The sequence below is a fragment of the Drosophila persimilis genome, unplaced genomic scaffold, assembly GCF_003286085.1.
Source record: "Drosophila persimilis strain 14011-0111.01,24,50 unplaced genomic scaffold, DperRS2 tig00000000-arrow-pilon, whole genome shotgun sequence".
NCBI classification, from domain to species: domain Eukaryota; kingdom Metazoa; phylum Arthropoda; class Insecta; order Diptera; family Drosophilidae; genus Drosophila; species Drosophila persimilis.
In genome coordinates this window covers 2,133,112-2,158,233 of record NW_020825288.1, presented here as the reverse complement: position 1 = coordinate 2,158,233, position 25,122 = coordinate 2,133,112, and the positions used below count along the sequence as shown (strand labels likewise).

Sequence of the window (25,122 nt, the reverse complement as noted above, 5' to 3'; positions counted from 1 at the left end):
TGTTCTATCACCAATCGATAAGCTAATGAGAGACTAGGCGAAGGCTAGATCGCTATAGTACGAGTATATACACACATCAATGGAGAGATCTTAGGGCTAGTATGCTGCTGACTGGGGTCCCAATCAAATTCCGTGGCTCTGGCTCTCTGGCTGAGTTTACTTGACCGAGGAGCTGGAGGAACTGGAGGCCGCCTCCGTCTCCGGCCGGCATTCCAGTTGCGGTGTCGTCTGCACCAGGGCCAGTCCGATGCTCTCACTGTCACTGTCGCTGTCCCCTTCATCGTCCACATCGCCCAGTGTCGTGATCTGGCTCTGCACACTCTGGCGCTGCTCCAGGACTCTGTGGTGGTGGTGGTGGTGCTCGCGGTGCTCCTCGGCGGCATCAGTGAGCGAGATGGCCGAGATGGTGTCCACACCGCCAAGAGCTGGGGTCGTGGGCGAGCTCAGCGAGGAGTTGGAGCTGCGCAGACGCCTCATGCCCGCCATGGGCATGAAGGATACGTGGTGACCCGAGGAGTTCGACGGCCCCATGCTGCCCGGCGTCAGCGCCAGGCTGGAGTGCTTCAGGCTGGGTGCCACAGGTGTGTTGGCCGCACTCACCGACCCCCCGCCCCCGCCTCCGAGGCCGAGAGCCGGCTCCAGCAGCAGAGTGGCCGGCACCGAGGCTATGGTCAAAGTGGAGACCGACGAGGGCCGTGCACCGCCGCCCAGGTGCAACGAGCTGGCAGAGGCCGCTGCCGCCGGCGGTGCGGTGATCGTCACTATCGTCTTGGCCGCACTGTTCACCGCCGACGTGGAGTTGAAGTCCCCGCGATGCTTCATCCCGGAGCTGCGGCGCCGGTCCCGGTGGTGGTGACGATGGAAGCTCTGGCAGCGGGTGCACGATCGCTGCGAGGAGGAGGGCGTGGCCGTGCCCGAGGAGTGATGGTGGTGATGGCCACTGCGGGAGCCGCCTCCCACTCCGCCGACGTTGGCGCCTCCGCCGCCGCCGCCGCCGCAGTTGCTGCCACCGCTGCAGGTGCTGCAACTGCTCAGCTGACGTCACATGAGCGTGCGGTCCAGCTGGTTCACCGAGTGGTAGCCGAAGGAGGTCGAGGCTGCCACCATTGCAGCGGCCACGTGGCACTGTTGGAAAGAGAAACAGAAGCAGAAACGGAAGCAGAAGCAGAAGCAGGAACGAAGCGGAGCGGAGGATGAGGAGAACAGGATGCACATAGAACAGGAAGAAAGAGAAGGAAAGAGGCATTTAATTAACATTTTGTTGGTTTATTTGGTTTCAAGTGTTTTCATACAATTTGCAGGCAGTGTATCTCTGTATTAGTGTGTATGTGCGTGTGCTTGTGTTTGTGTGTGTGTGTGTATGTGTGTGTGGCAGAAAACAATTTGCCGTTATAAACGCAGCAGCCGCAACAGCAACAGCAATAGCAACAAAGCAACAAAGAGTGAAACAACAAATACAACAACGACACACAGACAAAGAGAGAAATGAGAGAGTGATGAAGGGCGGGGCAGGGAGGGGCAGCAGCAACACCAACAACAACAACAATAACAAGAAAAACAACAACAGCAATAGAAAAATGTAGCAGCTTTTCCAGCTTTCCTTCTCTGATTTTCTTATTTTCGTCTATTTTCCCGTGTGCTTTTCATCCGGTGGTGCAGTAAAAGTCAAAGCAAAATGCATGATTGAAACTAACAGAAAAATAACTAAAAAGAGAACTAGAAAGAGAGAGCAACAACAAACAGCAAGAAAGAGAATCCAAAAAAAAACAGAAGTAGAAATAGGAAGAAAAAATAGGGAAATAAATAGGAAACAGGATATCCTCGCGGACCGAGGCAATTGATACCCTGGCAGATCGATCGCATCCTTAGTGAGGATAAATGTACAGGAGATTTTCTAGTGGGGTTGAAGCGAAAATGACTGCGTCACAAAGATCAGATGTCTGTTGTTTTTAGTCACAGGTAGATTGGAATAATGAAGGATGAATATTAATCCTTCTGCGATGCAAACATCTGATCAAAGCCACAAGACATCACATATCATCTGCAAGGGTACCAAAAGAAGAAAGCTGCCTGGCATTTCAGCCACAAAGCAAACCGTAATAACAGTAACAACAACATTAACAAAACGGCCATGTGTTGGTGTAGGTTTGACTGTGTTCGTGTGCGTGTCCATGTGTGCGTCTTCCTTCTTCCGGTCGAGGGAATACCAAGTGCCCATTGAGACCTCTTTGTGTCCTACGGCGCCTTTTGGTAGCTCTGCATCTTGCAAGTGCCTGGAATTGTTCTTCCCTCCTTCTTCTTCTTCCTTTCCCCCATTTTCGGCCCTACTTTCTCCCAATTTCCCCGCTCTTTTCGACTTCCACCCATCATCTGTGCTCTGCCAATTCAATTACTTTCTTACGGTCGCCTGGTCTTGGCCTCTTATTAAATTCTAAAATCCCTTCCCCATTTGCGTACAATTCGCATTACGTATACGCCGAGTGTGCTGCTGGTGTTTTTGAGTGTGGCCGCAATTAGCTTAAATAATTGAAGAGCCAGACCGGATGGCCCTCTCGGTAGACGCCCCAGGCAATTGGGTAATTTGCAATTTTTATAGCTCACAGGACCAGCCATCCAAAGCCATCAGCAGGAGGGAGTATCAGCGGGAGCAGGGCTATCAGACAGATAGGAGCTTGGCGGCTAATCACTGGAATCTCTGCTCAACGAAAACCGCTCCCAAAGCTTTAATCTATTCCGATCTGTTAGGAAATGCCATTAACATATGTCCGAAAGCTACACTTGGTTTCTTTCTCTGTGAGTCATTCCAAAATTACGGCTACGGCTAGGGGCTTGTCGCTTATAAAACTTGACAAGCCCCGGCCAAAGGTCAATGGCACCGTCAAATACTGTGAGCTTTTTTCGCGCACGAACTTGTCGCGAGCCCTCGGGCCAGAGACCTCTTTTGTAATTTATTGCCTAACACTCAATAAACCCCTTCGGGGGTCACGTCACCCCGCCACGGGTTAAACCGTGAAGTAAAGTTTCTTAAAAGGCTTAACAGACATTTGCTTAGCCCTTCTTGGGTTACTGGTGACCTTGTGAGTGACTGGCTGAAAGATTGACTTGTGCGAAAGCGAATCTACCCTCCACCCGGCCAGTCCCTGGGCAAGGACATTAAAAGTTACATGGCTCTGGCCACGAATTTGGCCATTTACTCTGGCTACTTCCGCCTCGCCTCAACGGCTCTGTCACATAATTATAAACGTTAATTTCACGTTCACAGTCAATTAGGGATAATTGATGTGTGTGAAACATTTGTGGTAAATTACATTTTGATGCGAAAGGACCATTATCGAAAGAACGAAACAAGCAAAGAAAAATAAAAGTACGTGGTATTCCCTTTGGCTAACGTCTGACTAAATGTCGCTAAACTTGATTATGGTTTCTGTTCTGTTCTGTTCTGTTCAGTTTTTTGGGGTCAGCGGAAATGGGTTGATTAATTGTTTCAGTAATTTGGTTTTGCCTTCAATTTGGCTTTGTGCTGATATGTACATGCCACAAAGCTTTTGGCCAATAATTGATGCAATTAGCAGCGTTTTGCGCAGCAGCAGCAGCAGCAGAAGCAATGCAGCATCACGAGTAGCATTATTTGTATGCACTCGTACTTAGCCAGGGATTGATTAAAGTTGTGCTCTGTGTGCATCTGGAATATTCGAAGGGGGGAGGCCTATTCAAAGGCCCCAAAGCGCAGCAGTTCTGGTGCTGGTTCCGGTCCCGCCCTCAGGCAGGCCAGTGGGTTCTTCTGCAAACATTTAGAGTTACAAATGCTGGGTTTACAAGCTTACAAATTTATGCTAAGTAGGTGGTGGTGGTGGTGCTTCAATGTGTGTGGGTGGTCTGTACTGAGTGTTCTCTGTGTGTGGGCTGGATGGCTGGCATTTTCAATCAAAACATCTCGGCAGATATTCCTCGAAGCCCGAAATGCCATGCAAATTGGCCATGTCTGACAGACTGCGTGTGCGTGCGCGTGTGGGTGTGGGCTGTGTGGATGTGGCCGTGGCTGTGGCTGGGGCTGTGGCTGTGTGGGTTGCCTGGCCATAGAATCCTTTACGGCTCATTAGAACGCAGAGTGGGTGCTCTTTCATAGTGGGCTGAAATGTCAGCCAGCGATTAATCATTGAGTGTTCCGTGTGCAAGGCCCTGTCTCGCCCTGAGTGTCTGCGTGCATTAAAGTTGAATAAAAACCTCAATCGAGTTCATTTTAAAGTGTCATCCAGGCACACACAGAGGCGACTTGTGGCTGACCGCAATGTGCTTGAGGTGGAACAAAGATGGCCCCCCAGTGCGGCATGCGAGTCAAAGAGTTGAAGTCCGGAAACCGAGCTCTCGTCGGGGGCGGGCACAGCGACAAAACCACACGTCTGCAATATCCTCATTTGACCAGAAGCCATTTCCATTTGTCGTGCAGCTGGCAAATTGCGAAATGCGGAAGTTGCCCCATTTGTAGGCGAGCCAAGCACTTTCCTGCTCGGACACACAGTCTTGGGGACTCGAACCAATAAATTAGGGAAATTTCCTCATAAATTAAGACCTATATCAATGATTTTTGAGGCCCTCAAGCTGGGAGGCTTGCCAAACTCCTTTCGGTTTTTGGGCGATCAATTGTCACCTGAAAAAATCGAATTTGGCAGAGTACTCGTCCATGATTATGGAATCAATCGTACGTGCACGAAACGTGCTTTAAATTTTCGCCTTAGTTCCGGTGGCTGCCACATTTATATTCAATCATTTCCCCGTCCGCACCACTGGACCCCGCATTCAGCACGCTGATCCAGCTGCGCGTACCCTTTCCCGAGTAGAAAAAGTTTTCCCATACGCTTTTCCCCGACCCAGTCGTGCTCGAAGCCTTCCTTCCTTCCGTACTCGTACTGGAATTGGCTTCGGAAAACACTTGGCAAATAAATTGGCATGCTCTTGGGTGTAATTGATATGATGACAGACACATTGAAAAAAAATGAAAAATAAAAATAGCCCCCAAACCAGGAGCAAGCCTAAAGCCTGTGTCGAAATCCAAATCCAGAAGGAACGGATACAAAAAGGCGAGCGGAGCAGGGCACACCATGATGTCTGGCCCACATATTGACTGTTGATTGCTGTAAATAACATTTTCATCAATACAATTACATGTGGTGGTGGCACATGTGTGTGTGCTCTGTGTTCTGTGTTCGAGTGTTCGAGTGTGTGTTTGTGTGTGGTACGCATATCGCAGAAGCGAAAATTGAGTTGGAAGTTTTTAAGTGCAAGAAATGTTTATGGTTCACTTGATAACATTTCTCAAGTATCGGCTGTGCGTGACTCCATCCCCTCCCCACCCCCCACACACACTGTTTCTTCACACAAACACATGTATGACATGTGTGTTGGTGTCGGTGTGTGAGTGTGAGTGTAAGCTAGACAGCCATCGACGTGTGGATGGGCTGTTGAGTGTTTGGCGTGTACATAGAAACCAGGTCGGAAGGGCCGGCTACAATTACAACAACCAGAAGGCAAAAGTATAAATTTAAAAATAATAAACACCAAACTGGAAGTGTGGGGGGTGGCGGGAGGGGGGGAGGTAAAGTCGGATAAAACTTGAGGAAAATTCACACATAAAAACAACACAAGATCAACAACCAGGCTTCATGTGGGACGTTTTTCCCTGTTTCGCCATTGTGTACACTGCGGGAAATCTTTTGTGAGAGGAGGAAAACATCGACAGGAACAAGAACAAGAACAGCAACGGAAACGGTGACAGAAACGATGAAAGGACATTGTGTCCTGCATGTGTGTGTGTGACTGTGTGTGTGCTCTTGTGTCCAGAGACTTTGTGGCAAGTTTCGTTCATTCTTGTTTGATTTTTTGTCGGCTTTTTTTCCACCTTGACAGTAACAACATAAAGAGCAACATCATCAAACAACGACCGTAAAGCCAACGCTGGGAGGCGGGTGGGGACTGTGTGGACTGTGTGTGTGTGTGTGCGGGTGTATGAATGTATGTTCAGGTGCAACACATTCAACAGGTGCTCGAACAGAGTTCTCTTTTCGTTTTTTGATTTTCTTTTGCAACAACGTAACCAACAAAAGGAACAAACGAAAATATAACGACACAAACAACAATGTCACGGTCGAGCCAACAACAAGGGAGCGAGCAGGACAGACTCAGCCATAGACAGAGATAGCAACATCAACATCAACAGCGACAGCGACAGAAACAGATGCAGAAAATGGAGTACAGCCCAGGTGGGTGGAGCAGGGCGACTCAAAAAAAACGACTGTGCAATGCGTTGTGGGGTTTTTCTGTGTGTTGTTCTCCCCCTTCCCCCCATTCCTCTCTGTGGCTTCTGTGTGTATTTGTGTGAGTGTGTGTGCACAACGACTTTGAGAGACAACAGGCGGAGAAGAGACACCGAGAGACATCGACACAGAGAGAGAAAGAGAGAAAACACAAAGTCACAAGTCGCTTACCTTGCCATTGACTTACAAAAAACAACTTAGGGCTTCAGCTTGAGCTTAAGCCAGGAGCCTGAAATCGAAGGGGGCGGTGGGTGGGGGCGACGCCTTAATCAATGTCAACTAAATCTACGAGTATGCTAAACTATATATAAGTTTGCTCGCAGGAATTGTGGCGCACGTGCTGAATGCCGTGCAGCGAGCAGGTCGAGTAGCAGCGCCGCGTCGCAAATCTCTGTAAGAACACGAAACGAACACCACCGGAATCATAATCAGCTATTCGCCACGCCACAAAACAAACACAAAGCACAGTCGAGTATTCCCGACTATCAGATACCTGGTACTGAGATTTCTCCACATTCCACAGAAAAACCTGGAAGAGGGAACGTGGATTGCCGAGGATGGGTTTAGTCCTTACACTTGTGGAAGCTGGGAATGAAAAGTTTGGTATTCCGATTTCCCTGTGTCTTTATTTAGATGGCACTATCGGTACACACTCCACCTCAAGATCCAGGGTATGGCTCAGACGGACAGATGGACGGAGTACCAGGTATATCGGGAAAAACATATGGTAATTATGTGTTGAGAGTTCGAAGAACGGCAGTGTGCGAGATGGTGATGATGCGATGATGATGATGCGATGATGATGCGATGATGATGTGTACTGATGATTCCTGTAATGATATGATCCGTTTAGTTAGGCAGAACGTAAAGTACTTTTGATGGATGTGAAATCAATTTTGCTTCGTTTTCAAACCAAATCACGTGAATGCAAATCATAGTTAATTATTCCGAGACGGGACCTGTTGAGTGCTTATCCTCTGATGGGGTATTCAGCTCTCGAGTGCTTGCCAGGGGCACAACAATGGATCACTCGACTCCGACGAGTGACTCTGACTGGTGACTGGTGCAATACTCTCGCACTCTCGCACTCTTGGCCTTGGCTCATCCTCAAACATTAGAAAATTATTCATTAAAATCACAGCGGGGGGAGTCTGAGGTTGAGGACCCGCACAGGTTGGCATCTGATGATTTATGCAAGGATATGGGGGATGGAGTGCGATGAGGAGATGAGCACGTCAGGATAGGGGCGAGTGTCAGGAAGTTTTCCATGGCTGTCCGCCTGTCTATCCGTCCGCCATGTGTGAACGGAAGCCAGCAAGCCAAGCAGGCAGCCAGCGATTCAGAGAGGAGGAGAGCCATGAGGATGAGGATGTTGGTGGCACGGGTGGCACGGGTCGCACGAGTGGGCGACGAGTAAATGTCAGTTTGCTTTTTTTCCATATTCATTAAATTTGTAAATTAATTTTGCCGTTCGTTGAGCTTCGTTTCTGGAGCATAAAACAAGTGGAGATATGGGCAGCCGCGCATAATTCGTGGAAAGCGGAAAACCAGGGGCCGAGAGTGGAAAAACTGTGCGACTGTTACCATCAAGCCAAACCGAAAAAAGAAAGCAACGGTTAAGACTGAGAGAAATCTGAAATCCGAATCCAATTGTATGGCGTGGAGGGGGGGGCGATGGGGGTGGACAACTTACCTGCGACTTGGACCGCATTGTGGGCTGATACTTCCGGCGGATCTTGCGGGGACAGCACATGCACAGCAGACGCACAAAGGCCCTGAGGGAGAGAAACCAGTTGAAGGAGTGCTGAAAGGCGGGATTAGTACCCCGGGGTCTCACCTGCGAAAGTCCCTGCTCCAGCAGGCGTAAATGACGGGATTCATGCACGAGTTGATCCAGCCCAGCCAGGTGACAATCGCCGACACAATCTCCTCGTGCTCGATGCACTCCATGCAGAATCCGGACAACAGGTTGACCACGAAGAACGGCAGCCAGCACACGATGAACACGCCCATCACGATGCCCAGCGTCTTGGCCGCCTTCTTCTCCTTGGCGAACTTGGCCAGCTTCCGGGAGAGCGAGAAGTTCTTGCCCATGTGCCGGTGGCGGGCCAGTCCGTTGTTGTGCAGCGCCGATAGCGGCTCGTCGTCGGGCTCCTCGGGCGTGGATGTGGTGGTGCCACCGCCATGGTTGTGGTGATGGTGGTGCGAATGCGAGTGCGAGTGGCTCAGGGATCCGCCTCCGCCACCGCCACCGCCACCACCACCGCCGCCCCCACCCGACACCTGGTTGGCCTGATCCCTGGTGGTGCCGCCGCGATGGATGCGCAACGTGAGCTGCAGCTCCCCGGAGGCCATCAGCACCTGCTTGGTGCCGATCTTGAGGGAGCGCGTCTGAATCACCGCCGCCCGGTAGATCCGGCAGTAGGTGAAGACCATCACCAGCAGCGGCAGGTAGAAGGAGATCGTCGAGGAGAAGACCAAGTAGCCCAGGTGCTCGGTGAAGGTGCACTTGTAGGCGGGCATCTCGCCGTCACGCGCCGCCCGCCACCAGACGATGGCCGGAAAGCTGATGGCACTCGAGCAGATCCAGACGGCGGCTATCAGGCCGGCGGCTCGCTTCACAGTCATCCGCATGGGATAGCTGAAGGGATCGGTGATGGCCCAGTAGCGGTCGAGCGATATCACGCACAGATTCAGGATCGAGGCGGTGCTGAAGAGGACGTCCAGGGAGCGCCAGATGTCGCACCAGTCGGTGCCAAAGAACCACGTGTTCTCCAGCACCTCGTACAGGGCCGAGAAGGGCATGACCACCAGGCCCACCAGGCAATCGGCGACGGCCAGGCTGGTGATGAAGTAGTTGGTGGCCGTGTGCAGATACCGCTCTCGGATGACGGCCAGAATGACCAGGGAATTGCCAAAAACGGTGGCGAACGAGAACAGAAAGAGGAAGGCCAGCAGGCCCACGCGATCGTTGGGCAACGCCTCCAGGAACTCGGAGAGATCCGGCTCGGGGGTGGTGCTGCTGCTGCTGATGGTGCTGCTGAGCGGCCCCATAGTTGTGGTGGCCCCACTGCCGTTGAGGGCCAGCTCCGTGCTCGTGGGCATCGCACTCAGACCGTTGAAGTAGAAGTAGACGTCCTCCGATATGTTGTAGCTGCTGTAGAAGCTGGCTGGGGCTCGGGTCTGTGTCTGTGTCTGCGTCTTATTGAGAAAGTCGCCGCGTAGCAGGGCCAGCAGGGGCTCGACGAGGGCCGAGGCGGCGGCTCCTTCGGCTTCAGCTTCCGCTTCCGGCAGCGGCAGCTGCGACAGCCCATCCTCGTTATCCTCCACCATGGCTACGGCTACGGCTACGGCTACGTCTGTGTCCCCCACTCAATGCAATGTTGCTGCAGCTGACGCGAATCCCTGTTCCGGTTCCTGTTCGTGTGCCTGGTCCTTAGACAGCGGGTCTGCTGCTCTGCGGCTGCCAGCCAAATTAATGAAGCGCATTGTCAAGTCCTTAGTCCTGCCCGGAAGAGAGAGACGGAGAAACTTGAGAGTGTTTTGATTTTCATATTTAATCAGAATTCGATTATGGATATCTGAATATCTGAAGATAGGAGTTTGTGCGTCCATCTAATGAACCTGTTGTATGTAATTGAATCCCAGGAAACTCCGGCTATAAATTTCATTCAATTAAAATGTTGACTTGCACTCGCATCCCCCGTGTACAAAGTTAACGAATTTCCCAAGCACAAAAGCTTAACAAACACATTAATTAGAGCATTTTCTGCCCCAAATTCGGGGAGGCAGAACTGAAACGAGCACCAGCAACGGCAACGGCCCCGGCACCTGCTCCTCTTCGGTGTCTGGCGAGAGAGTCTCGCCCCGAAAGGTGCGCAATTAATTGGCAAGCAGACACGGCAGATGCCGCAAAGCGGCTCTGGGGATAGAGGAGCGGAGCGCCACACAAATAAACAAATTAAATTACATTTCAAGTGCCTGAGAAGGGGCAGGAAGTCAAGCGTGCGACCACTAGGACTTGAACTTGCCACGGCGAGAGGCAGACAGAGAGCACAGAGCAGGGAGAGCGGGCAGGATGGCGACAAAGTGGATGAGGATGTGGCAGTGGCAGTGGCAGTGGCTGTCGCAGTAGAGGCTGTGCCGAGCCGTGCCTTTGTCAACAGCATTCGACTGAGGAAGTCAACAACTGTGCAACACATTATTCAAGAGCTGTTGCTCTTGTCAGCGAGAGTTGATTGCTAAGCTCGGTACGACGAGTATTTAATGCAAACAAACTCTGGATGTGACTGTGTCCGGAACTTTGACTGTGACAGTGTGGACCTGCCTCCTGCTGGGGGAGAATTCAGGTTCAGATTCAGATTCAGGCTCTGGTCAGCTATTAAATTTGAACCCGACTCCATTGTTGCCAGCCAGCCACTGTGAAATCCTTTGGCCAGCACCATTCAAATCCACGACTGCCATTGGCACACTTCACTCAATGCCCGGCCGCAGAGAACTGGCCAACGAAGCGCTGCGAAATTGCATGAATAGCCCGATGACTGGCAATCCGATTCCGGGGACTTTTCCAGGCACAGACACCGTGAATGTGAGTTGGGTTCGCAGGAGCACCAGCAGGAGCAGGAGCCTGCTGAGGTTGAGTCTTTAAAATGTTTGTTTTCATTTGCAACATTTGTTGTTTCTTTTGTGCAGCGGCTGTGGGCCATTTGTTTGCTTAGTGTTTGTTCGTGATTATCACCTGCCAGTCTCAGTCTCAGTCTCAGTTCCAGGGACAGGTCCTGTCTGCAGCCAATCGACCGGGGCGGAGGCATAGCCTCGTGCCTGCCACATTCTGGCTGCTCATTTCCGGCTCGCGTACGCGTCCCCCGCATGCCATAAATTTTCCTGCCTCCTGTTGTTGGCTTATCTGCCCCCTGCCCCATGCCACGGTCGGAGTCGGGTCCAGGGCCAGAGCTTGACACCGTTATGGTTTATGTTTTCTTTGGCCATACTACAGCGCCGTCTTCTGTGTTACTTTTCCTCTACTTTCCATTTCTTTTTGCCGAGCAGTTCAGTACAATTTCCTGGCACATTTCTCTTGCGCTCGGCAAGCAAGGCCCGGCCAGCGGAACCGGCTAAAAAGCAGACATTTTTTTCACTTACTCACAGCCCTCTCCGATGCGCCCGATGAGGCAGAGGCAGAGGCTGGGACTGAGGCTGAGGCTGTTGACGTGCAGTAAGTCACAAAGGGTGTATGGGGAGGGACCACATAAAAACATGGCAGCCAAATGAGAAACATGGAAAAATATGTGTAAAGGCAAATTCATATGCGCTCAGTGGGTGTGGCCCTGGCTGTGCCCTGCAGCTTTTGGCCGGGCCGGGCCGGGCCGGGTTTTGTGTCTGGCCGGGCGGTAGAAATTTAATTGAGGCAACCTTTAAGGTCGCTCACGACGCGGCCTGGGCCAAGAGGCTGCTGGCTTCTATGCAAAATGCTTTCGACCAGGCCAGCAATTTGTACATGTGTGAAAACCCTTTTGACCCTTTTCACCCACACAAGCACACATGAGGCGGGAGGCGGGAGGGGGGTCTGTAGCTCTGTGTCTATATGGTCTGTGTTTGTGTGAATGCGTGCGTGGCTGGAAAAGGACCCGAGCAGCGACATGGAAATGGTTAAGTCATTGAATGGCCTCATGAAAGTTAAGCAAAATGGCTGCAGACAGGCCCGGCCACTGGCATTGGTATGCGGGTATACCAACTTGGCCAGGAAGTTCGGCAACTCGTGTCGACACAGAGAGAAGGAGAGATTGAGTTGGATATTTCGTGGAAAACTGGTTGGCCAATCGTGATCTGCATGAAAATGGAATATTCACAGATCTGTGTGAGTCATACCGAAACTTTGAAGTGGAATCAAAATTCAAACACTAGAGTATTTTCTATTTTCTATTTCGCAAGCTTTACGCTCTTGGTACAACATTTTCGGTGCTGGAAATTAATTCCGTGCAATGTAATGAAATTGATTCGGGTTCGAGACCGGACCCAGTGCAGCACCAAATCACGCCCAATCACAACATTACATTTTAGATTCAGCATCGACCAAAAAGGATCCGGAGCCCGACCACAAACGTTCTACGGGCTGTAGACCCTTCTATGGCTGGCAGCCATTGCGGCATGTTTGGCATGCATGTTCTCCGTGTTTCTCTCCCTCTCCCTGTCTGCTCAGCTGTATCTGTATCTGTGTCCCGGCCAGTGACAGCTGCAACAACAGTCTTTGAATGTAAATGGTACTCAAAGTGAAAGTCAAAAAGGAACAACAATGCTGACATTCAATATACTGGAAGTTGCTTTGCTGATGGCCATTTGTTCAATTTTTATGCGCGTCGTAATTACATGAAGCGCTTTTCCATGTCGCATTGTTGCCTATTGAATTATTAAAATGTTCCCCAGGCCCCAGCCCTAGGACAGGGGATGTGTCTGTTGAAATTGTCTGCCAACTGGCACCCAAAAAGCCAAGAGGCAACGCGGACAACTATCTCTGGGCTTTGAAAGTAGGCAATACAGTTTTTACGGCCCTGGCAAGCACTCCCCTGATGTCAAAAAATACACCCAAGCCTGACATCAGGCCCAGGCCCCAGTCCCTCAGTCCCGTCACTAATGCCGGTATTTATTGGAGGGAGCTTCCAGTCAATGTTGTTGCGGCCTCGATGGGCTGGCACATGGCATGCATGTAGGCCCCGATCCCTACATCCATTAATATTCTGCACTATCATGGAATTGGAATCGCAAGGCAGATAGGATACTCCGATACCTACGCCGCGGCGGCAGTGACATTGAACAACCTTTTCCTTCGCGGGCGGCTTTCGTATTCAAATTAACTTGAGTTGAACCTGATGGGGATGCAGAGGGCTACGGATACGGTAGGGTAAGGTAGGGGAGCCGCTCTATTATCTTTGGGTAAGTATCGGTGGCACCCACTCAGGAGCTGGGCGATAAATCGCTGCCGAAAATCTTCCAAATTGCTCCCAGAGCGTTTTTGGGCGAAAGGCAAAGCCAAAGCCAGCGAAGATGAAGCAAAGCCCGGCGAAACTGGCGAAACAGGCTAAACAGGCGGCCCGGAGTGAAAGGTTCAAGCCAGTCTAAAGTGGCTCCCCACTGGCGTCCAAATCTTTGACAATCTTAATGCGAATCCAAGTCAAACGCACGCACATCGTTGGGAGAAAGTGGAGCTGGGACTGGGAGCTGAGACTAACCCAAGCGAGGCGAGGCACTAAAACGACGGTAAATACAGAGAGTTAAGGACTCAGTCAGTCAGTCAGTCGGTCGGTCGGGGTTCCGTTCGGGCTGAGTCCACAAATGAAATTTAATCACGCGCGTGGCAAAAACGCTCTTGAGCCACGGCCCCAGCGTCGATGTTTGCCTTATTTTCGGCTTTGCAACTGGTCCCTCCACCGATTTGATAATGTCCTGCGCCCGAACCGTGCTGCCGTGTCGGTCCCGGCCTGGCCCGACCCGATGCCAAGCCGCTTGGCTGCTTAATTATGTCACAAATATTTACACCGATCCCCACCAGAGTGTCGTGGCACGCGAGGAATCTAGCGAAAGCAAACAGAAATCAAATGAAACAATGGCCGGGGGCCGTGCCTATACTCGTAGAGAACGAGGATGGAGGAAGGAGGTGACGAGTCGGCTGGCGGCATGTCACAATTTTTCTTCTTTTATTTCGGGACGGTATGAGTGTATTTTTTTGTGGCGCTGTTCAAGGCAATCAAGGACAAATAAGGACAACAGCAGTGGCCGCCATGAAAGTGGATTTCGTGATAATGGCTGGCATTAATTTGTGGCCCGCACCGACGATAGGAGACAAAATCGACAGCCTCCCTCCCTCCGGTTCACTGCCAATGCGATTTGCACACAGAACGGAAGAAGGAACGACAGAGAGCACAAATTATTTTCATTTTGGTGAGTTTTTCTCTGTCGTGTGTTTGTACTGTTGTTCTTGTTGTGGATGTGAGGATTGTTGCGGAAATACCTTTGGCATGTTAAAAGTTATTGCCGACTCGCACACATGGACAGGCAGAGACACATTTAACGCGCTTGTCACGCCATGAATAATGATTGGGCAGAGCGACAATCCAACAACGAGACTACAGCAACTACAACAACGTCAGCTACAAGGTGAACGACAACGACGACAACTTCCAGCCAGCCAGCCAGCTATCAACGTCTGTCTGCTGTCAGGGAGAGCCAATCGAGCATCGGGCATTACTTTAAGTGGCACATTGCTCATGCGACATGTTGTCCCACATTTGTAGTGCTCGGTCCAACAGCATCCCTGTCCCACTCCCTAGAGTGTCGTGATTAATAATTAAATATTGTCACAAATGTGAAGTGGAACCGGACTCGGACTCGGACTCGGACTCGGATCCTGTCTGGTTGTCCAGTCCTTCTCCGTTCTCCTTCTGGTGTTCTCTGGCCTGTCCTCCCCTGTTCCGTTCTCTGGCTCTTCCTGACAAATGAAGTTAGCGTACTGGCTGAGCGAGACATGACAGAGAAAACACGGAATGTCATGGCAGTCATGGAATGTAAGAGGACACACAGGACTGACGTCATTCGTGTGTCAGAACTGAGGCATTGGAAAAATGCTAAATAATCCAAATCTTGTGTGCACATGAGCAAATCATTTGAGCAAATATTTGCATAATTTGAAATTGATTCCGCTGCTGTTGTGCTGTTGCTTTTGCTGCTGGACCTTCGACCCGCGATATAGATACATTCTCGTATGTTAATATAGTTTCATCGATGGCATCATACGAGTACACAGCTAATGTTTAAAATGTTGCATTCCCATGCCATTGGTTACATTTTGTTTCCAAGCCCGAACTCTCTTGCTAAACTTCTGCTCCAGTGAACCCAGGATCTAGGACCTCCGGCGACTCCATTCCTCTGGCTGATTCACTTTCATTTCAGCACACGCACGCACGCACTCGTTTCATTTGCCGCCGGGGCCCAGAGGACGTATTTAAAGTTAGTTTTTTGATGAGTTGGCATGAGTTTTATTAGCGGCGCGGCGCGGCGCTCAAAGTTTCTCTTTGAGGCAGCATATCACATCACATCACGGAAAAGGCAGTTCAATGAGCAGCAGCAGCCATGGGGCCATAGAGCCGTAGGGCAATAAATTAAAAATGTATCATATCGCGTGGGAAGGCCAAGCTGCGAAAGGGACTCTGGGAAGGGTCCTTTCGATTGCCGAATCTTAATGGGTTTTGCATAATTTTTCGGGGTGAAACTTTCGCTGGAGATGGATGGAATTCCAGTCACATGGCCAAATGAGATATGTGAGCACGCTCCCCCTAATATGGATAATGACACTCGTGGCCCGAAAGAACTCTGTCAGCGCGCAGATACTTGGCCAAACATGAGAGAATTACAAATTGTCGCCACACACCAGCAGAATCCCCAAACCCACGAGCCAGAACCCAGAACCAATACGAGTACGAGGACGAGTACGAGTCCCCGGTGGCCTCGTGCCTCGTGGCTCGTGGCTCGGCACGTGGCTCTGTGAGACAATTCCAGTTGCAGTCAGGATAATTTCCAAATAATAATAAGAGGCCAGAAGTCACGTCCCCCGATGGCAGCAGGAGTAGGAGCACCGACAGCGAATTCATCAGAGGAGCTGAAATATTGACGCAGGGCTTCAAGCTCCTGTGAGATAAGAGCGAAAGTGAAAACGGCAAGGACAAAGGACACAAGGAGTTGCCCCAAGCGGATGAATATAGAAAGACAATGACGGGAGGGGGCCACATTTCTCTTTCTTTCTCTGCCCTCCGGCTCTGGTTCTCTCGCTCTCTCTCTCTTATCGACTGTTCCTAATGGCCGCGCCAAACGGCCACTTATAGTTTTATTATATGCCCGTATCAATTTTGATTTGCTTGCTGGCGAGAGAAAACAATTTTCTACGAATAATTTGCCAGCAATATCTGTGAGGGCGTGTGCGTGTGCATACATATACACAAGTCTAAGAGTATGCATGTATATATGTATGTGTTTTACATGATTTACACAATAAATGTCATGCGGCTGCTCTGCTCTGCTCTGCACGCAATTCCTGTTAGAACATAATGCACTCCACTCCTCTCCACTTCAATGGCCAGACAGCTCCGGGTCCGGGTCCGGGTATGGGTCCGGGTACGGGCCATTTTGTGGTAAAATCTTTTGGGCCACAGGCTTATCGTCAGTGTGCCAGTTTTTGCCTTAATCGGAACATCTCGACTGTGGCTCGAGAGTGCTTTATGCTTTCGAGTGACATTCTAATCAACTGCATATTAGCATGATGGGAGTGCTGGAAGTGCTGTACGTACGAGTGGCACTGGAAGTGGGTTAAGATGCGGATCGGGCCAGCACGGGAGTAGCATGCAATGCTTGATCGCTGTGAGCCCTGCAGCTGATTAAGTTTCTATTGCCGTTGCAAGTGCGCGCTGTTGCACAGCACAGCACAGCACAGCACAGCGAGGGCACAAATTTGATGGCTAATTAAGTCACAAAATTAACATTAAATTGCAATCTGGCGTGGCACGGAAGCCGGAGCAGGGATACTGCCAAACTGCTTCACAGACAACTCGCGCGACAGCGCTTCGATTCGCCAAAGGTGGCTGAGAAAAACTCATTTCAAGATAATTAGTTAAGGGAAATGTTTCAGCGAACCATCCTAATACCCACCCCACGCACACACGCCCGCAAGCAGCAAAGGAGTGCCGCCCGCAAAAGTATGCTACAGTTTTCAGCATTTCTCATTTGGCTCGGCGCAGCGCGGAGGTGAAATAAAACGAAAATTGCTCATAGTCACAGGCCAGGCAATATTGCTTGGCAATCTTCTTTTTCTGCCAACTCAGGCTGTTTATTAAAGCTCGGCGGCAAGCGAAAATAATAATAAACCAGCGTCTAAAAAAAGCAAACTGAGCAAAAGCTGCACAAAAGGCCAAAAAGTCTGCCGCTGCCGCTGCCAATGCCGCTGGCGCAAGTGAAAACCAAACAAAAAAAGGTGCAAATTAGAAATATAAATATGTATACAGGTACATATTTATGTGTTTATATTTATATTTTTATTTGTGTATTTATGGGTATATTTGTGGAGCAAAGAGAAAAGCTAAAATACAAGCACAACGAGAAACACAAACAGCGACGGTGGCAAGAACAAAATCTGCTTGGCTGAGCTATTTGCAATCATGAGAAATATTATTTTAATTTTGGTGTAATAATTTGCAGGAGAACATAATTTTCATGAGCCACCCACGCAGCAGGCAGCCCACACTCCCGTTACCCTCGTCTGGCACCGTTTCCCTCTAAAGAGGCCAAATGCGAGATGTCTATCCTTGGCATAAAATGAAAATGAATTTAAATACCTGAGCCGTGTGCCATATACTCGTACTGTGTGCCGTGTGCCCACGCAGGAAAGCCCACACCACCCCACTCCATCCCACCCCACTCCACCCCATCCTTCGACTGTTGCAAGGCTAGAGAGAAAGTACGTGGCCACATCGCACATAACGGTACCAGCAGCAAGGCGGGAAAACACGCATTCACATTCTTCCCCCCGACCCCCCCAAGCCGCCCCTTGCAATCCACTGGAGGGCGCCTGCCAATTCCCTGACTCTTCTGCGGCTGCCAGCGAATTGTCATTCAAATCTGTCGCATTGCCCACGGGCCCTAATGGGGTGTTGAGGGGTACGGCGGGCGGCACCGCCAGTGGGCGGCAAGTGTGGGTGGGTTGGGATATTGTGGGTAGTGGGCGTGTCAAGCACGCAGCTTACTGCAAATTTTATTTGTAGCTGTAATTTGGAGCGTTTTGCGTTTAGCTGCTGCCTGAATCCGAGTCGCCCTGTTCCCTGTGCTCCCTGTGCTCTCTGTATTCCCTGGGAGTTTCCTCTCTTTCCCTCTCTCTCTCCCTGTGTTCTCTTCCCTCTCATTCGCTGTATGCGTGCCATTCATTATTTTCAATTTTTCAATTCAGAAACTTTTCATTGCCTGCGTTTACTGGGAGCGATGTCTTCCGTACCGTCCCTAGCCGAGCCAATTTCTCGTAAATTTTTTACAATTTATTACGATTTTCGTTTAATTTCGTTGTCGCTTCGCTTTCGCGCCCTCGGGCGTCTACCAGGCTCCATGTGCCATTACAAATTTGTGGCATAATTCGGTATGGTTCAGGGGCTGTGGACTGTGGACCGTGGGATGTGGGGCGAAGAAGCCACTGGTTTGGTTTGGCTTGGATTTGCATAGCCTGGCCACTTCATCGATTATTGGCTGTTAATTCTTGTTACCGAGGCGGGGTGGGGGGCGTCAAAAAGTTTTCGTATTTATTGTTTGTCGGCCCCATCAGCTCCAGCAAGAAAACTTCAAGAAAAAAGTCAATTAGAGCAATTGAACTGACGCGTCTGAAAATTTTAAGCCCTGTTTCGTGGAAAAGCAAAACTTTCTCCCCTCGAAAAATGTACGAAAAAAAGAACGGACAATTCTAAGTGACAGCACGTGTTGGGAATTAGGTAAGCAAATGAAGGACCCCAAGAATGTTTCGGGGACTTTTACTGGCAGAACGGAATGGAAATGAGCAGCAGATATAGAAGGCCACCCCCCAGGGGAGGCACCTCTTGAGTGGGGTGGCTGTGGCTGTAAATGAGGCATATCAACTGGGGAAAGATATTTAACGCCTGAGAGACTTCGATTCGCAGGAATACCAAAGCAGATATCCAGTCCAAAGCCAATCCTTTGTTCATTAGCAAATTGATATATGTTTGTGTCAGATCGCATTCTCCCCAGACTCTCTGGCAGCTGCCAATGCCTGGTAGATTGTCAGATTTTTCCTAGGCTACCTTGAAACTTCTCACTGGCTTTGCCGTATCAATTTCTCAGTTCTCAATCCTTTCTGGCCAAATGCCCAAGCCCCAGCCCCAGCCCCAGCCCAAGCCGTAGAAGAGCTGCTACATTAATCATCCTCACTCGGCAACCACCGCAACAACACCAGCCAAGAGCCAGTCACACACACAAACTGATACGTGTGGCAAGGACCAGGACTAGGACTGCTCTGCCTGTCATAAGTTATTAACAAAACGACCCTTTAGCCCACATATGCCAAAGCAATTCGTAGAGTGCCATCACAGGTTTACCCACTCACACAGACACAGGCAAACAGTGACTGCAAGCCAAGACAATATTTTGGTAGCACACTCGAACGACAGAGCGCCCGGAGAGGCAGCACTCGGAAAGAGACAGAAGATTGTAAAGCCCGAGCGTCAGTTACATTTTGTAGACTTTGTGGGGGACGGGACGGGACTTCAAGTTGGTTGCATTTTGTTACATTTTGGCCGCTTTGTGGAGAGGAGAGGAGAGGAACGGACAGAAGCCGAGTGTTTGGCTGCCCCAAAATTATGACCACTCGGACGCAATTTACTGGCAGTGTGCCAAGGCCGCTGACGTCGCTGTTGTGGCTGACAGCTCATTGGAATTTTCATTAGTGTTACAAGTGCGCCGCCATTGAGACGGGCCGGTCAGAGTCGCCAAGCGACCAGCAGCAGCGGTGGCGGCGACCTTTCGAAAAATCCACAAATATATACGCACACATGCGGGGGGCGGGGTCGCGCCCACAATCCAAATATGAGTATGTGTGTGTGTTTGCGAGTGGGTTGGTTCTCTGAAATATACAAACAAGCCTCAAGATTAATGTGCTGCGGGCAGTGCAAAAGTTTTCGAATGCTCGGCATTGCATACTTTCAGGGGCGTCGCCAAACAGGATTCATGTGTCCTGAAAGGAGCCCTAAAGAGGCTGGACTTTGATGGCGAAATTCTCTGTAAAACAAACCCTCTTTAGGGTGGGTCCCTGAGTACCGCCGAAAGAGTTGGCTGGCTCCCACTTCTGGGGACAGTCAACTTTCGAGTGGCGTTAATGTGTGAAACTATTTTACTTTCAGGGGCGCCGATAAACAGGTCTCATATGTCCTCAAAGGGCTAGACTTTGATGAAGAATTTTCTTTTTAATGGTGGCTCTCGAGTGCCGATGACTGACGCTAATGGGTAAAACTATATATTCGTGAATTTCGAATAGGAATATTCCTCTTTAATGGAGCTAAAAAGTTACAGGATATAGAATGGGTTTTACTCCTTTGGCCAACATTCAGGCTTTCGAGGCGCGCTAATGTGTAAAACTACTTAAGTGCCACCTCTTTCTCTCTCTCTGCTCTCTCCCTCTCTCTGGACCAGACAATGTTGCAGATTGCCGCTTGCCATTCCTGTTTTTGCTGTGGTAATTGCACTTTCGCTGGTTTATTACCCACACAGTCATAAAATGTAATGCACATCATGTACAAGTACTTAAATATGGCGGAGGCTCCGCTGACGCGTATGCCTAAATTTTGACTGCCAGCCATTACCATACATGTATGTATGTACATATGTTTAAATATAGCCACAACCCATGCCCTTAAGTTCCCCCTAATGAGGCACTCCCGCCCCCGCCCCCAAATGCTGAATTATTCCACGTGACATTCCGTACTTGTTTATCTGGTATTTTTGGTCTCAGTGCAAACAAAAGTGAACGCGGAAATGTGTTGGTTTTGTGTGTCTTTTTATACCCTTTCGGGGGAGACGAGTATACTGATTATGATTCAGGACATCCGCCATTTACAGTCAAGTTGATAGAGGCATGTTTGTCCGTCTGTTTCTGTACAAAAAATAACCATTTTGAAAGCTGAAACCTTACATTAAGGTGTGATCAATAAGTATATCATATAGTAGCCACAGATCCGCAAGGGTATCCAACGCTTACCTTCCTTGCATTCCCCTGTATGTGTGTGTCCTGTCATCGTTTGTGTGTAAGAGAACAAAACAATAAAGAAATGCGGCAGAAATAAATTGCAATTGTTTTGCATTTGACGCACCGAAAATATCTTCTTTTGGGGCAGGGACAGGGGGACAGGGACAGGGGCAACAGGGCGGCTCGTTATTACTGGTTCTATCTTTTGGTGTGGCATGTGTGCGGGTACTTGGCTGGCCTTTATTGTGTGTGCCTCAACAATTCTACTGTGGCAAATGGATTTCCTTTTGTTCCATTGAACACATTGCTAGCACACAATCAAGCCACACACACACACACACACACACACCACAGATATTAAACACACATACACTCACATGGATAGACATTCGATTCACAAACTATTTCAATTAGAAAGCAGTGGCTGAGGCGGAGTCCCGACTTTCACAACACAACACAGCGATTCCACCTGTCTACATCTTCTTGGTGGGTGGTTGAGGTGGGGATTGGTGTTTCTATAAAAGGAATCGCACATGAACCGCAGCCAATACACTCGGAAAAACCAAGATATATTTCCACACAAATGTTGACTGAATAATTTTACATTTCGCATTGGAATATTTTCAAGTATGGCAATTCCCAAGTACTGTTCTCTTGAACTGAGAACTATCATCAACATTATCTAGGGATCGATGAAAAACGTACGTCTTTTCCCGCTGTGTGCTCTTCGGAGGCATGTGTGTGTTCGTGTGTGGAGCGGTTCTCCTTTGCTCGGCGTTGAAATATTTATATGCAAATAAATAGTTTAGCGAGCTATCAGCTCTCCCCCTGCTCCTGGCTGTTTGTGTGAGTGTGAGTGTGTGTGTGTGCTATTGTCATTATGCGTAGTGTATAGCAAGAGGGCGGTACACAATAGTGGGCGTGCCATAAACAATATCCAGAGAAGAAAGGATACGTACGAGAATTGTATTATTACTCGCTAATGGTGCGTGGCATTTAATTGCTAATCCATTGGCCTGGCCCACAGAGGTCCTGCCAGATAAGGATGAGGCAGCCAATGGAATTCCAGTTAGGTAAATTGATTTAATTGAGTGGAATTTGTCTTAATTATTAAATCAATAAGAACACGAAACGTTTGTCGAATTTGCCGCAGAAGAAGTTGCCTAATTAACCCGAGACTCTTGTGTCAATTCCATGGAATATTCTGCCATTTTATGTGGCATTGTGGCATGCCCTTGGCAAGGGGTGTGAGAGGAGCAGGCGTACTTTTGGTTTCAATCTTGTATAATTAAATCAAAGTTAAAAGCTTCCAAAAGGGCAAAGCTGTTAGTTAATATTAAATATTAAATATCATCAAAAGGGCAATCCAAACAATAGATAGTAAACCAACTATTCGGAAAAATGGCAAAAGCTTCTAATAAAATTAAGCAAACAGCAGAAAAAACGTTAAAAGAAATAAAAGAATTCTTTCCGAATAGAATTTGCATCAGGGAAAAAATGAATTCGGGGAAATATTTATGTGCCAGGACAAACACACACACACACACACACACACACACACACACCGAAAACACACAGACCCAAACATAGTGACGCTGTTGACTTTCATTACCTTGCGCAAATAGAGGGAAAGTCATTAAAAATTTTAATGAAGAAAGTTTTTTTCTTTTGTTTCTCGTTGTCATCATCATCCTCATCCTCATAGCCTCCATCTTTAGACGCGTCTTTAGGCGCCGCTTTAACTTTGTATTTAAATTTGGTTTTCCTAAAAGTTCTGCCCCACTTTATTGTGAGCAACAAACAGGTGAAGGCAGCCACAGCATCCGCCGCAGCAGCAGCAGCAAGTCCTGCGTCTGGCGCATGATTTATTAGAGCGATAAAGTGATTAAATTAAAATTGATTTATATGGCAAGAGCATGAAAGGGGCGCCACTGCAGGCGACAACTAGCAGACGTACCAGCAGACCTGGCCCCCCTTTTTACACCCTGATTATCGCTTGGATTTCTTATTTTTTATTTCCGCTGAGGGGAAGCAAGAGCAGAAGCAGAGCTTCCTTCCACCACCACAGTGGTGGCCAAAAGTAAAAACTTACTAATTTATGCAAAACAGGCGGTAACGAGAATGGCGCTGGACGGAGACAGGAACTGGAACTGGAGCGGTGACAGGAAGACAGAGGCGGAGGCAGGGTCTGGGGCTAGGTCTGAGGCTGAGGCTGCTTGAGGCATCGGTCTGAGAACTGGGGTTGGGTAGGAGTAGGGGACAACACGGCGTATGATTAACCTAAATATTCTCGTTGTCAGCGTCGTTCGGTCTTGATTTTTCCTTTTCCCCTGCTTTCCATTTAAATTACCAAACTAAAAAAATATTGCTTGGGGCTTAATTTATTTCCCGCTGTGCCGTCCAGTCCAGGCACCGCCCACCGAACAGAAAAAGGTCCTCGGCCGATCCTTGGGCGGGTCTCTGTGTCCATGTTTGTGTGTCGCTGGCTTGTTTGTGCTAGCCAAAAGGGCAACGCAACTAATTTGCTGGGGACAAACAACTGGCCAAATAAAGAGCCAAATAAATAAAAGGAAATTGTCAAACTTTCGGCCACCAAAACCCGGACCCAAGCCCAAACCAGCTTCGATCAGTGGCCAGAGGCTAATTCATCGCTTAAGCGAGTTTATTGAATGCATCTGTCCCACTGGGATTTCCAATTACATTTCCATTTAAATAAAACACAAGATTCACAGGGAAAATACTCTGAAGCTTGGCAAGGCCACTCCACTCCACAACAGGAGCAAGTCCTACTCCTTTTACCACTTACCGGGGGGTTGTCACTAGACAGGCTCCAGTTGTTCCGCTTCGGCTACGGCTCAGGCTCCGGCTCTACTTCCGTCCTCTATCGATGGCAATTTCTCGGACCGTTGCCTGAGACTCCTGTTCCTGTGGTTGATCCTGCTGCTGTTGGGACTTTTAGGTTTTATTTTTGCTATTTTCTCCTTCTTATTTATTGCTGTCGTCTGGGCTGCTGTTGTGGCTCTTGCACTGACGATGTGGTCCAAATTGAATTTCACTTTGAAAATATACGAGCATGATTAATCACTTAACGAAGGCGAAGGCTGGTGGGCTGGCCGGCTGGCTGGCTGGCTTGCGGAGCCCAGAACGGACCGGAGCAGGCCCATGCACGGACCGGAGCGCGAGAGAAGCGACCGCCTTCTGGTAACTCGATTAATGCATTCGAAGCAGCTGATTCGATTTGGCAGTTTCCCGAATATCATTAAAAATGCGAGAATAACAAAACTTAAATATTTCGTATTAATCGTATTGAGTCACAAGCAAATATTGAAAATTTTTCAGAAATATTGTATATTAATTTTGAAAAAAACTGATAGCACTTTTTCTGCCAAATATATACGATTCGTTTACACTGCTGTTGCCCATTCAGTTCGGTGCCGAAATTCATTCACAAAATTGGATATTTTTTTTTGGGAATTGCGAACCAAAGACCAACGCGACCAGAACACCACTGAAAGCCGCGTCTCAGCGTCAAGCTTTGATGAAGCACACGGAGGCAGGCAGCCAGAAGTCGAAACGAAGGCTCACAGTGGACCGAAAGCGACAGCGACGACTGTGGCTGCGGCAGTGGCAATGGCTACCAGGAGCGTCCTCGAGCGTGCTCGGCTTCGTGCTTCGGTAGGGACTGAATGGCGAAACGAACCAGTCGCTGGCCTGAAGGAACCGCCGACGGAGGCGCGCCAAACACACGAGGACGATGATGGCAGCTCTGCCTGCAAGAAGCTACCATTGACAGACCGTTCGGCAGCAGCACCACACGCCCACACTCTCGCAGGCCCTCACACATACACGGACATTTGTTGCAGATTTGTGTAGCACACTTTTAGGCGGCACGTTCGGTTCTCTGAAGGAGAAGCCCGGCAAACGCACAGCTGTTGAGTTGGCGCCAAAATTCTTGGCCACCTCCGCGCAGGCGTCAGACTGTTATATGCCTCGCATCATCCGACCGGTAGGACAGTTTTCGACAGGAGCGTCTCA

The 25,122-nt window shown here is 49.3% G+C and overlaps 1 protein-coding gene across 1 annotated transcript; it reads right to left on the bottom strand.

The window, feature by feature from the left end:
- On the bottom strand, positions 1-24,584 carry LOC113567348 (dopamine receptor 2). The gene is given in 5 exon segments (XM_026994873.1): positions 1-1,125; positions 8,005-8,086; positions 8,149-9,816; positions 23,894-24,142; positions 24,570-24,584. Coding segments are annotated over 3 exon segments (2,547 nt in total). The 5' UTR covers positions 9,645-9,816; positions 23,894-24,142; positions 24,570-24,584; the 3' UTR covers positions 1-156.
- Between the last annotated feature and the right edge of the window lie 538 nt (positions 24,585-25,122).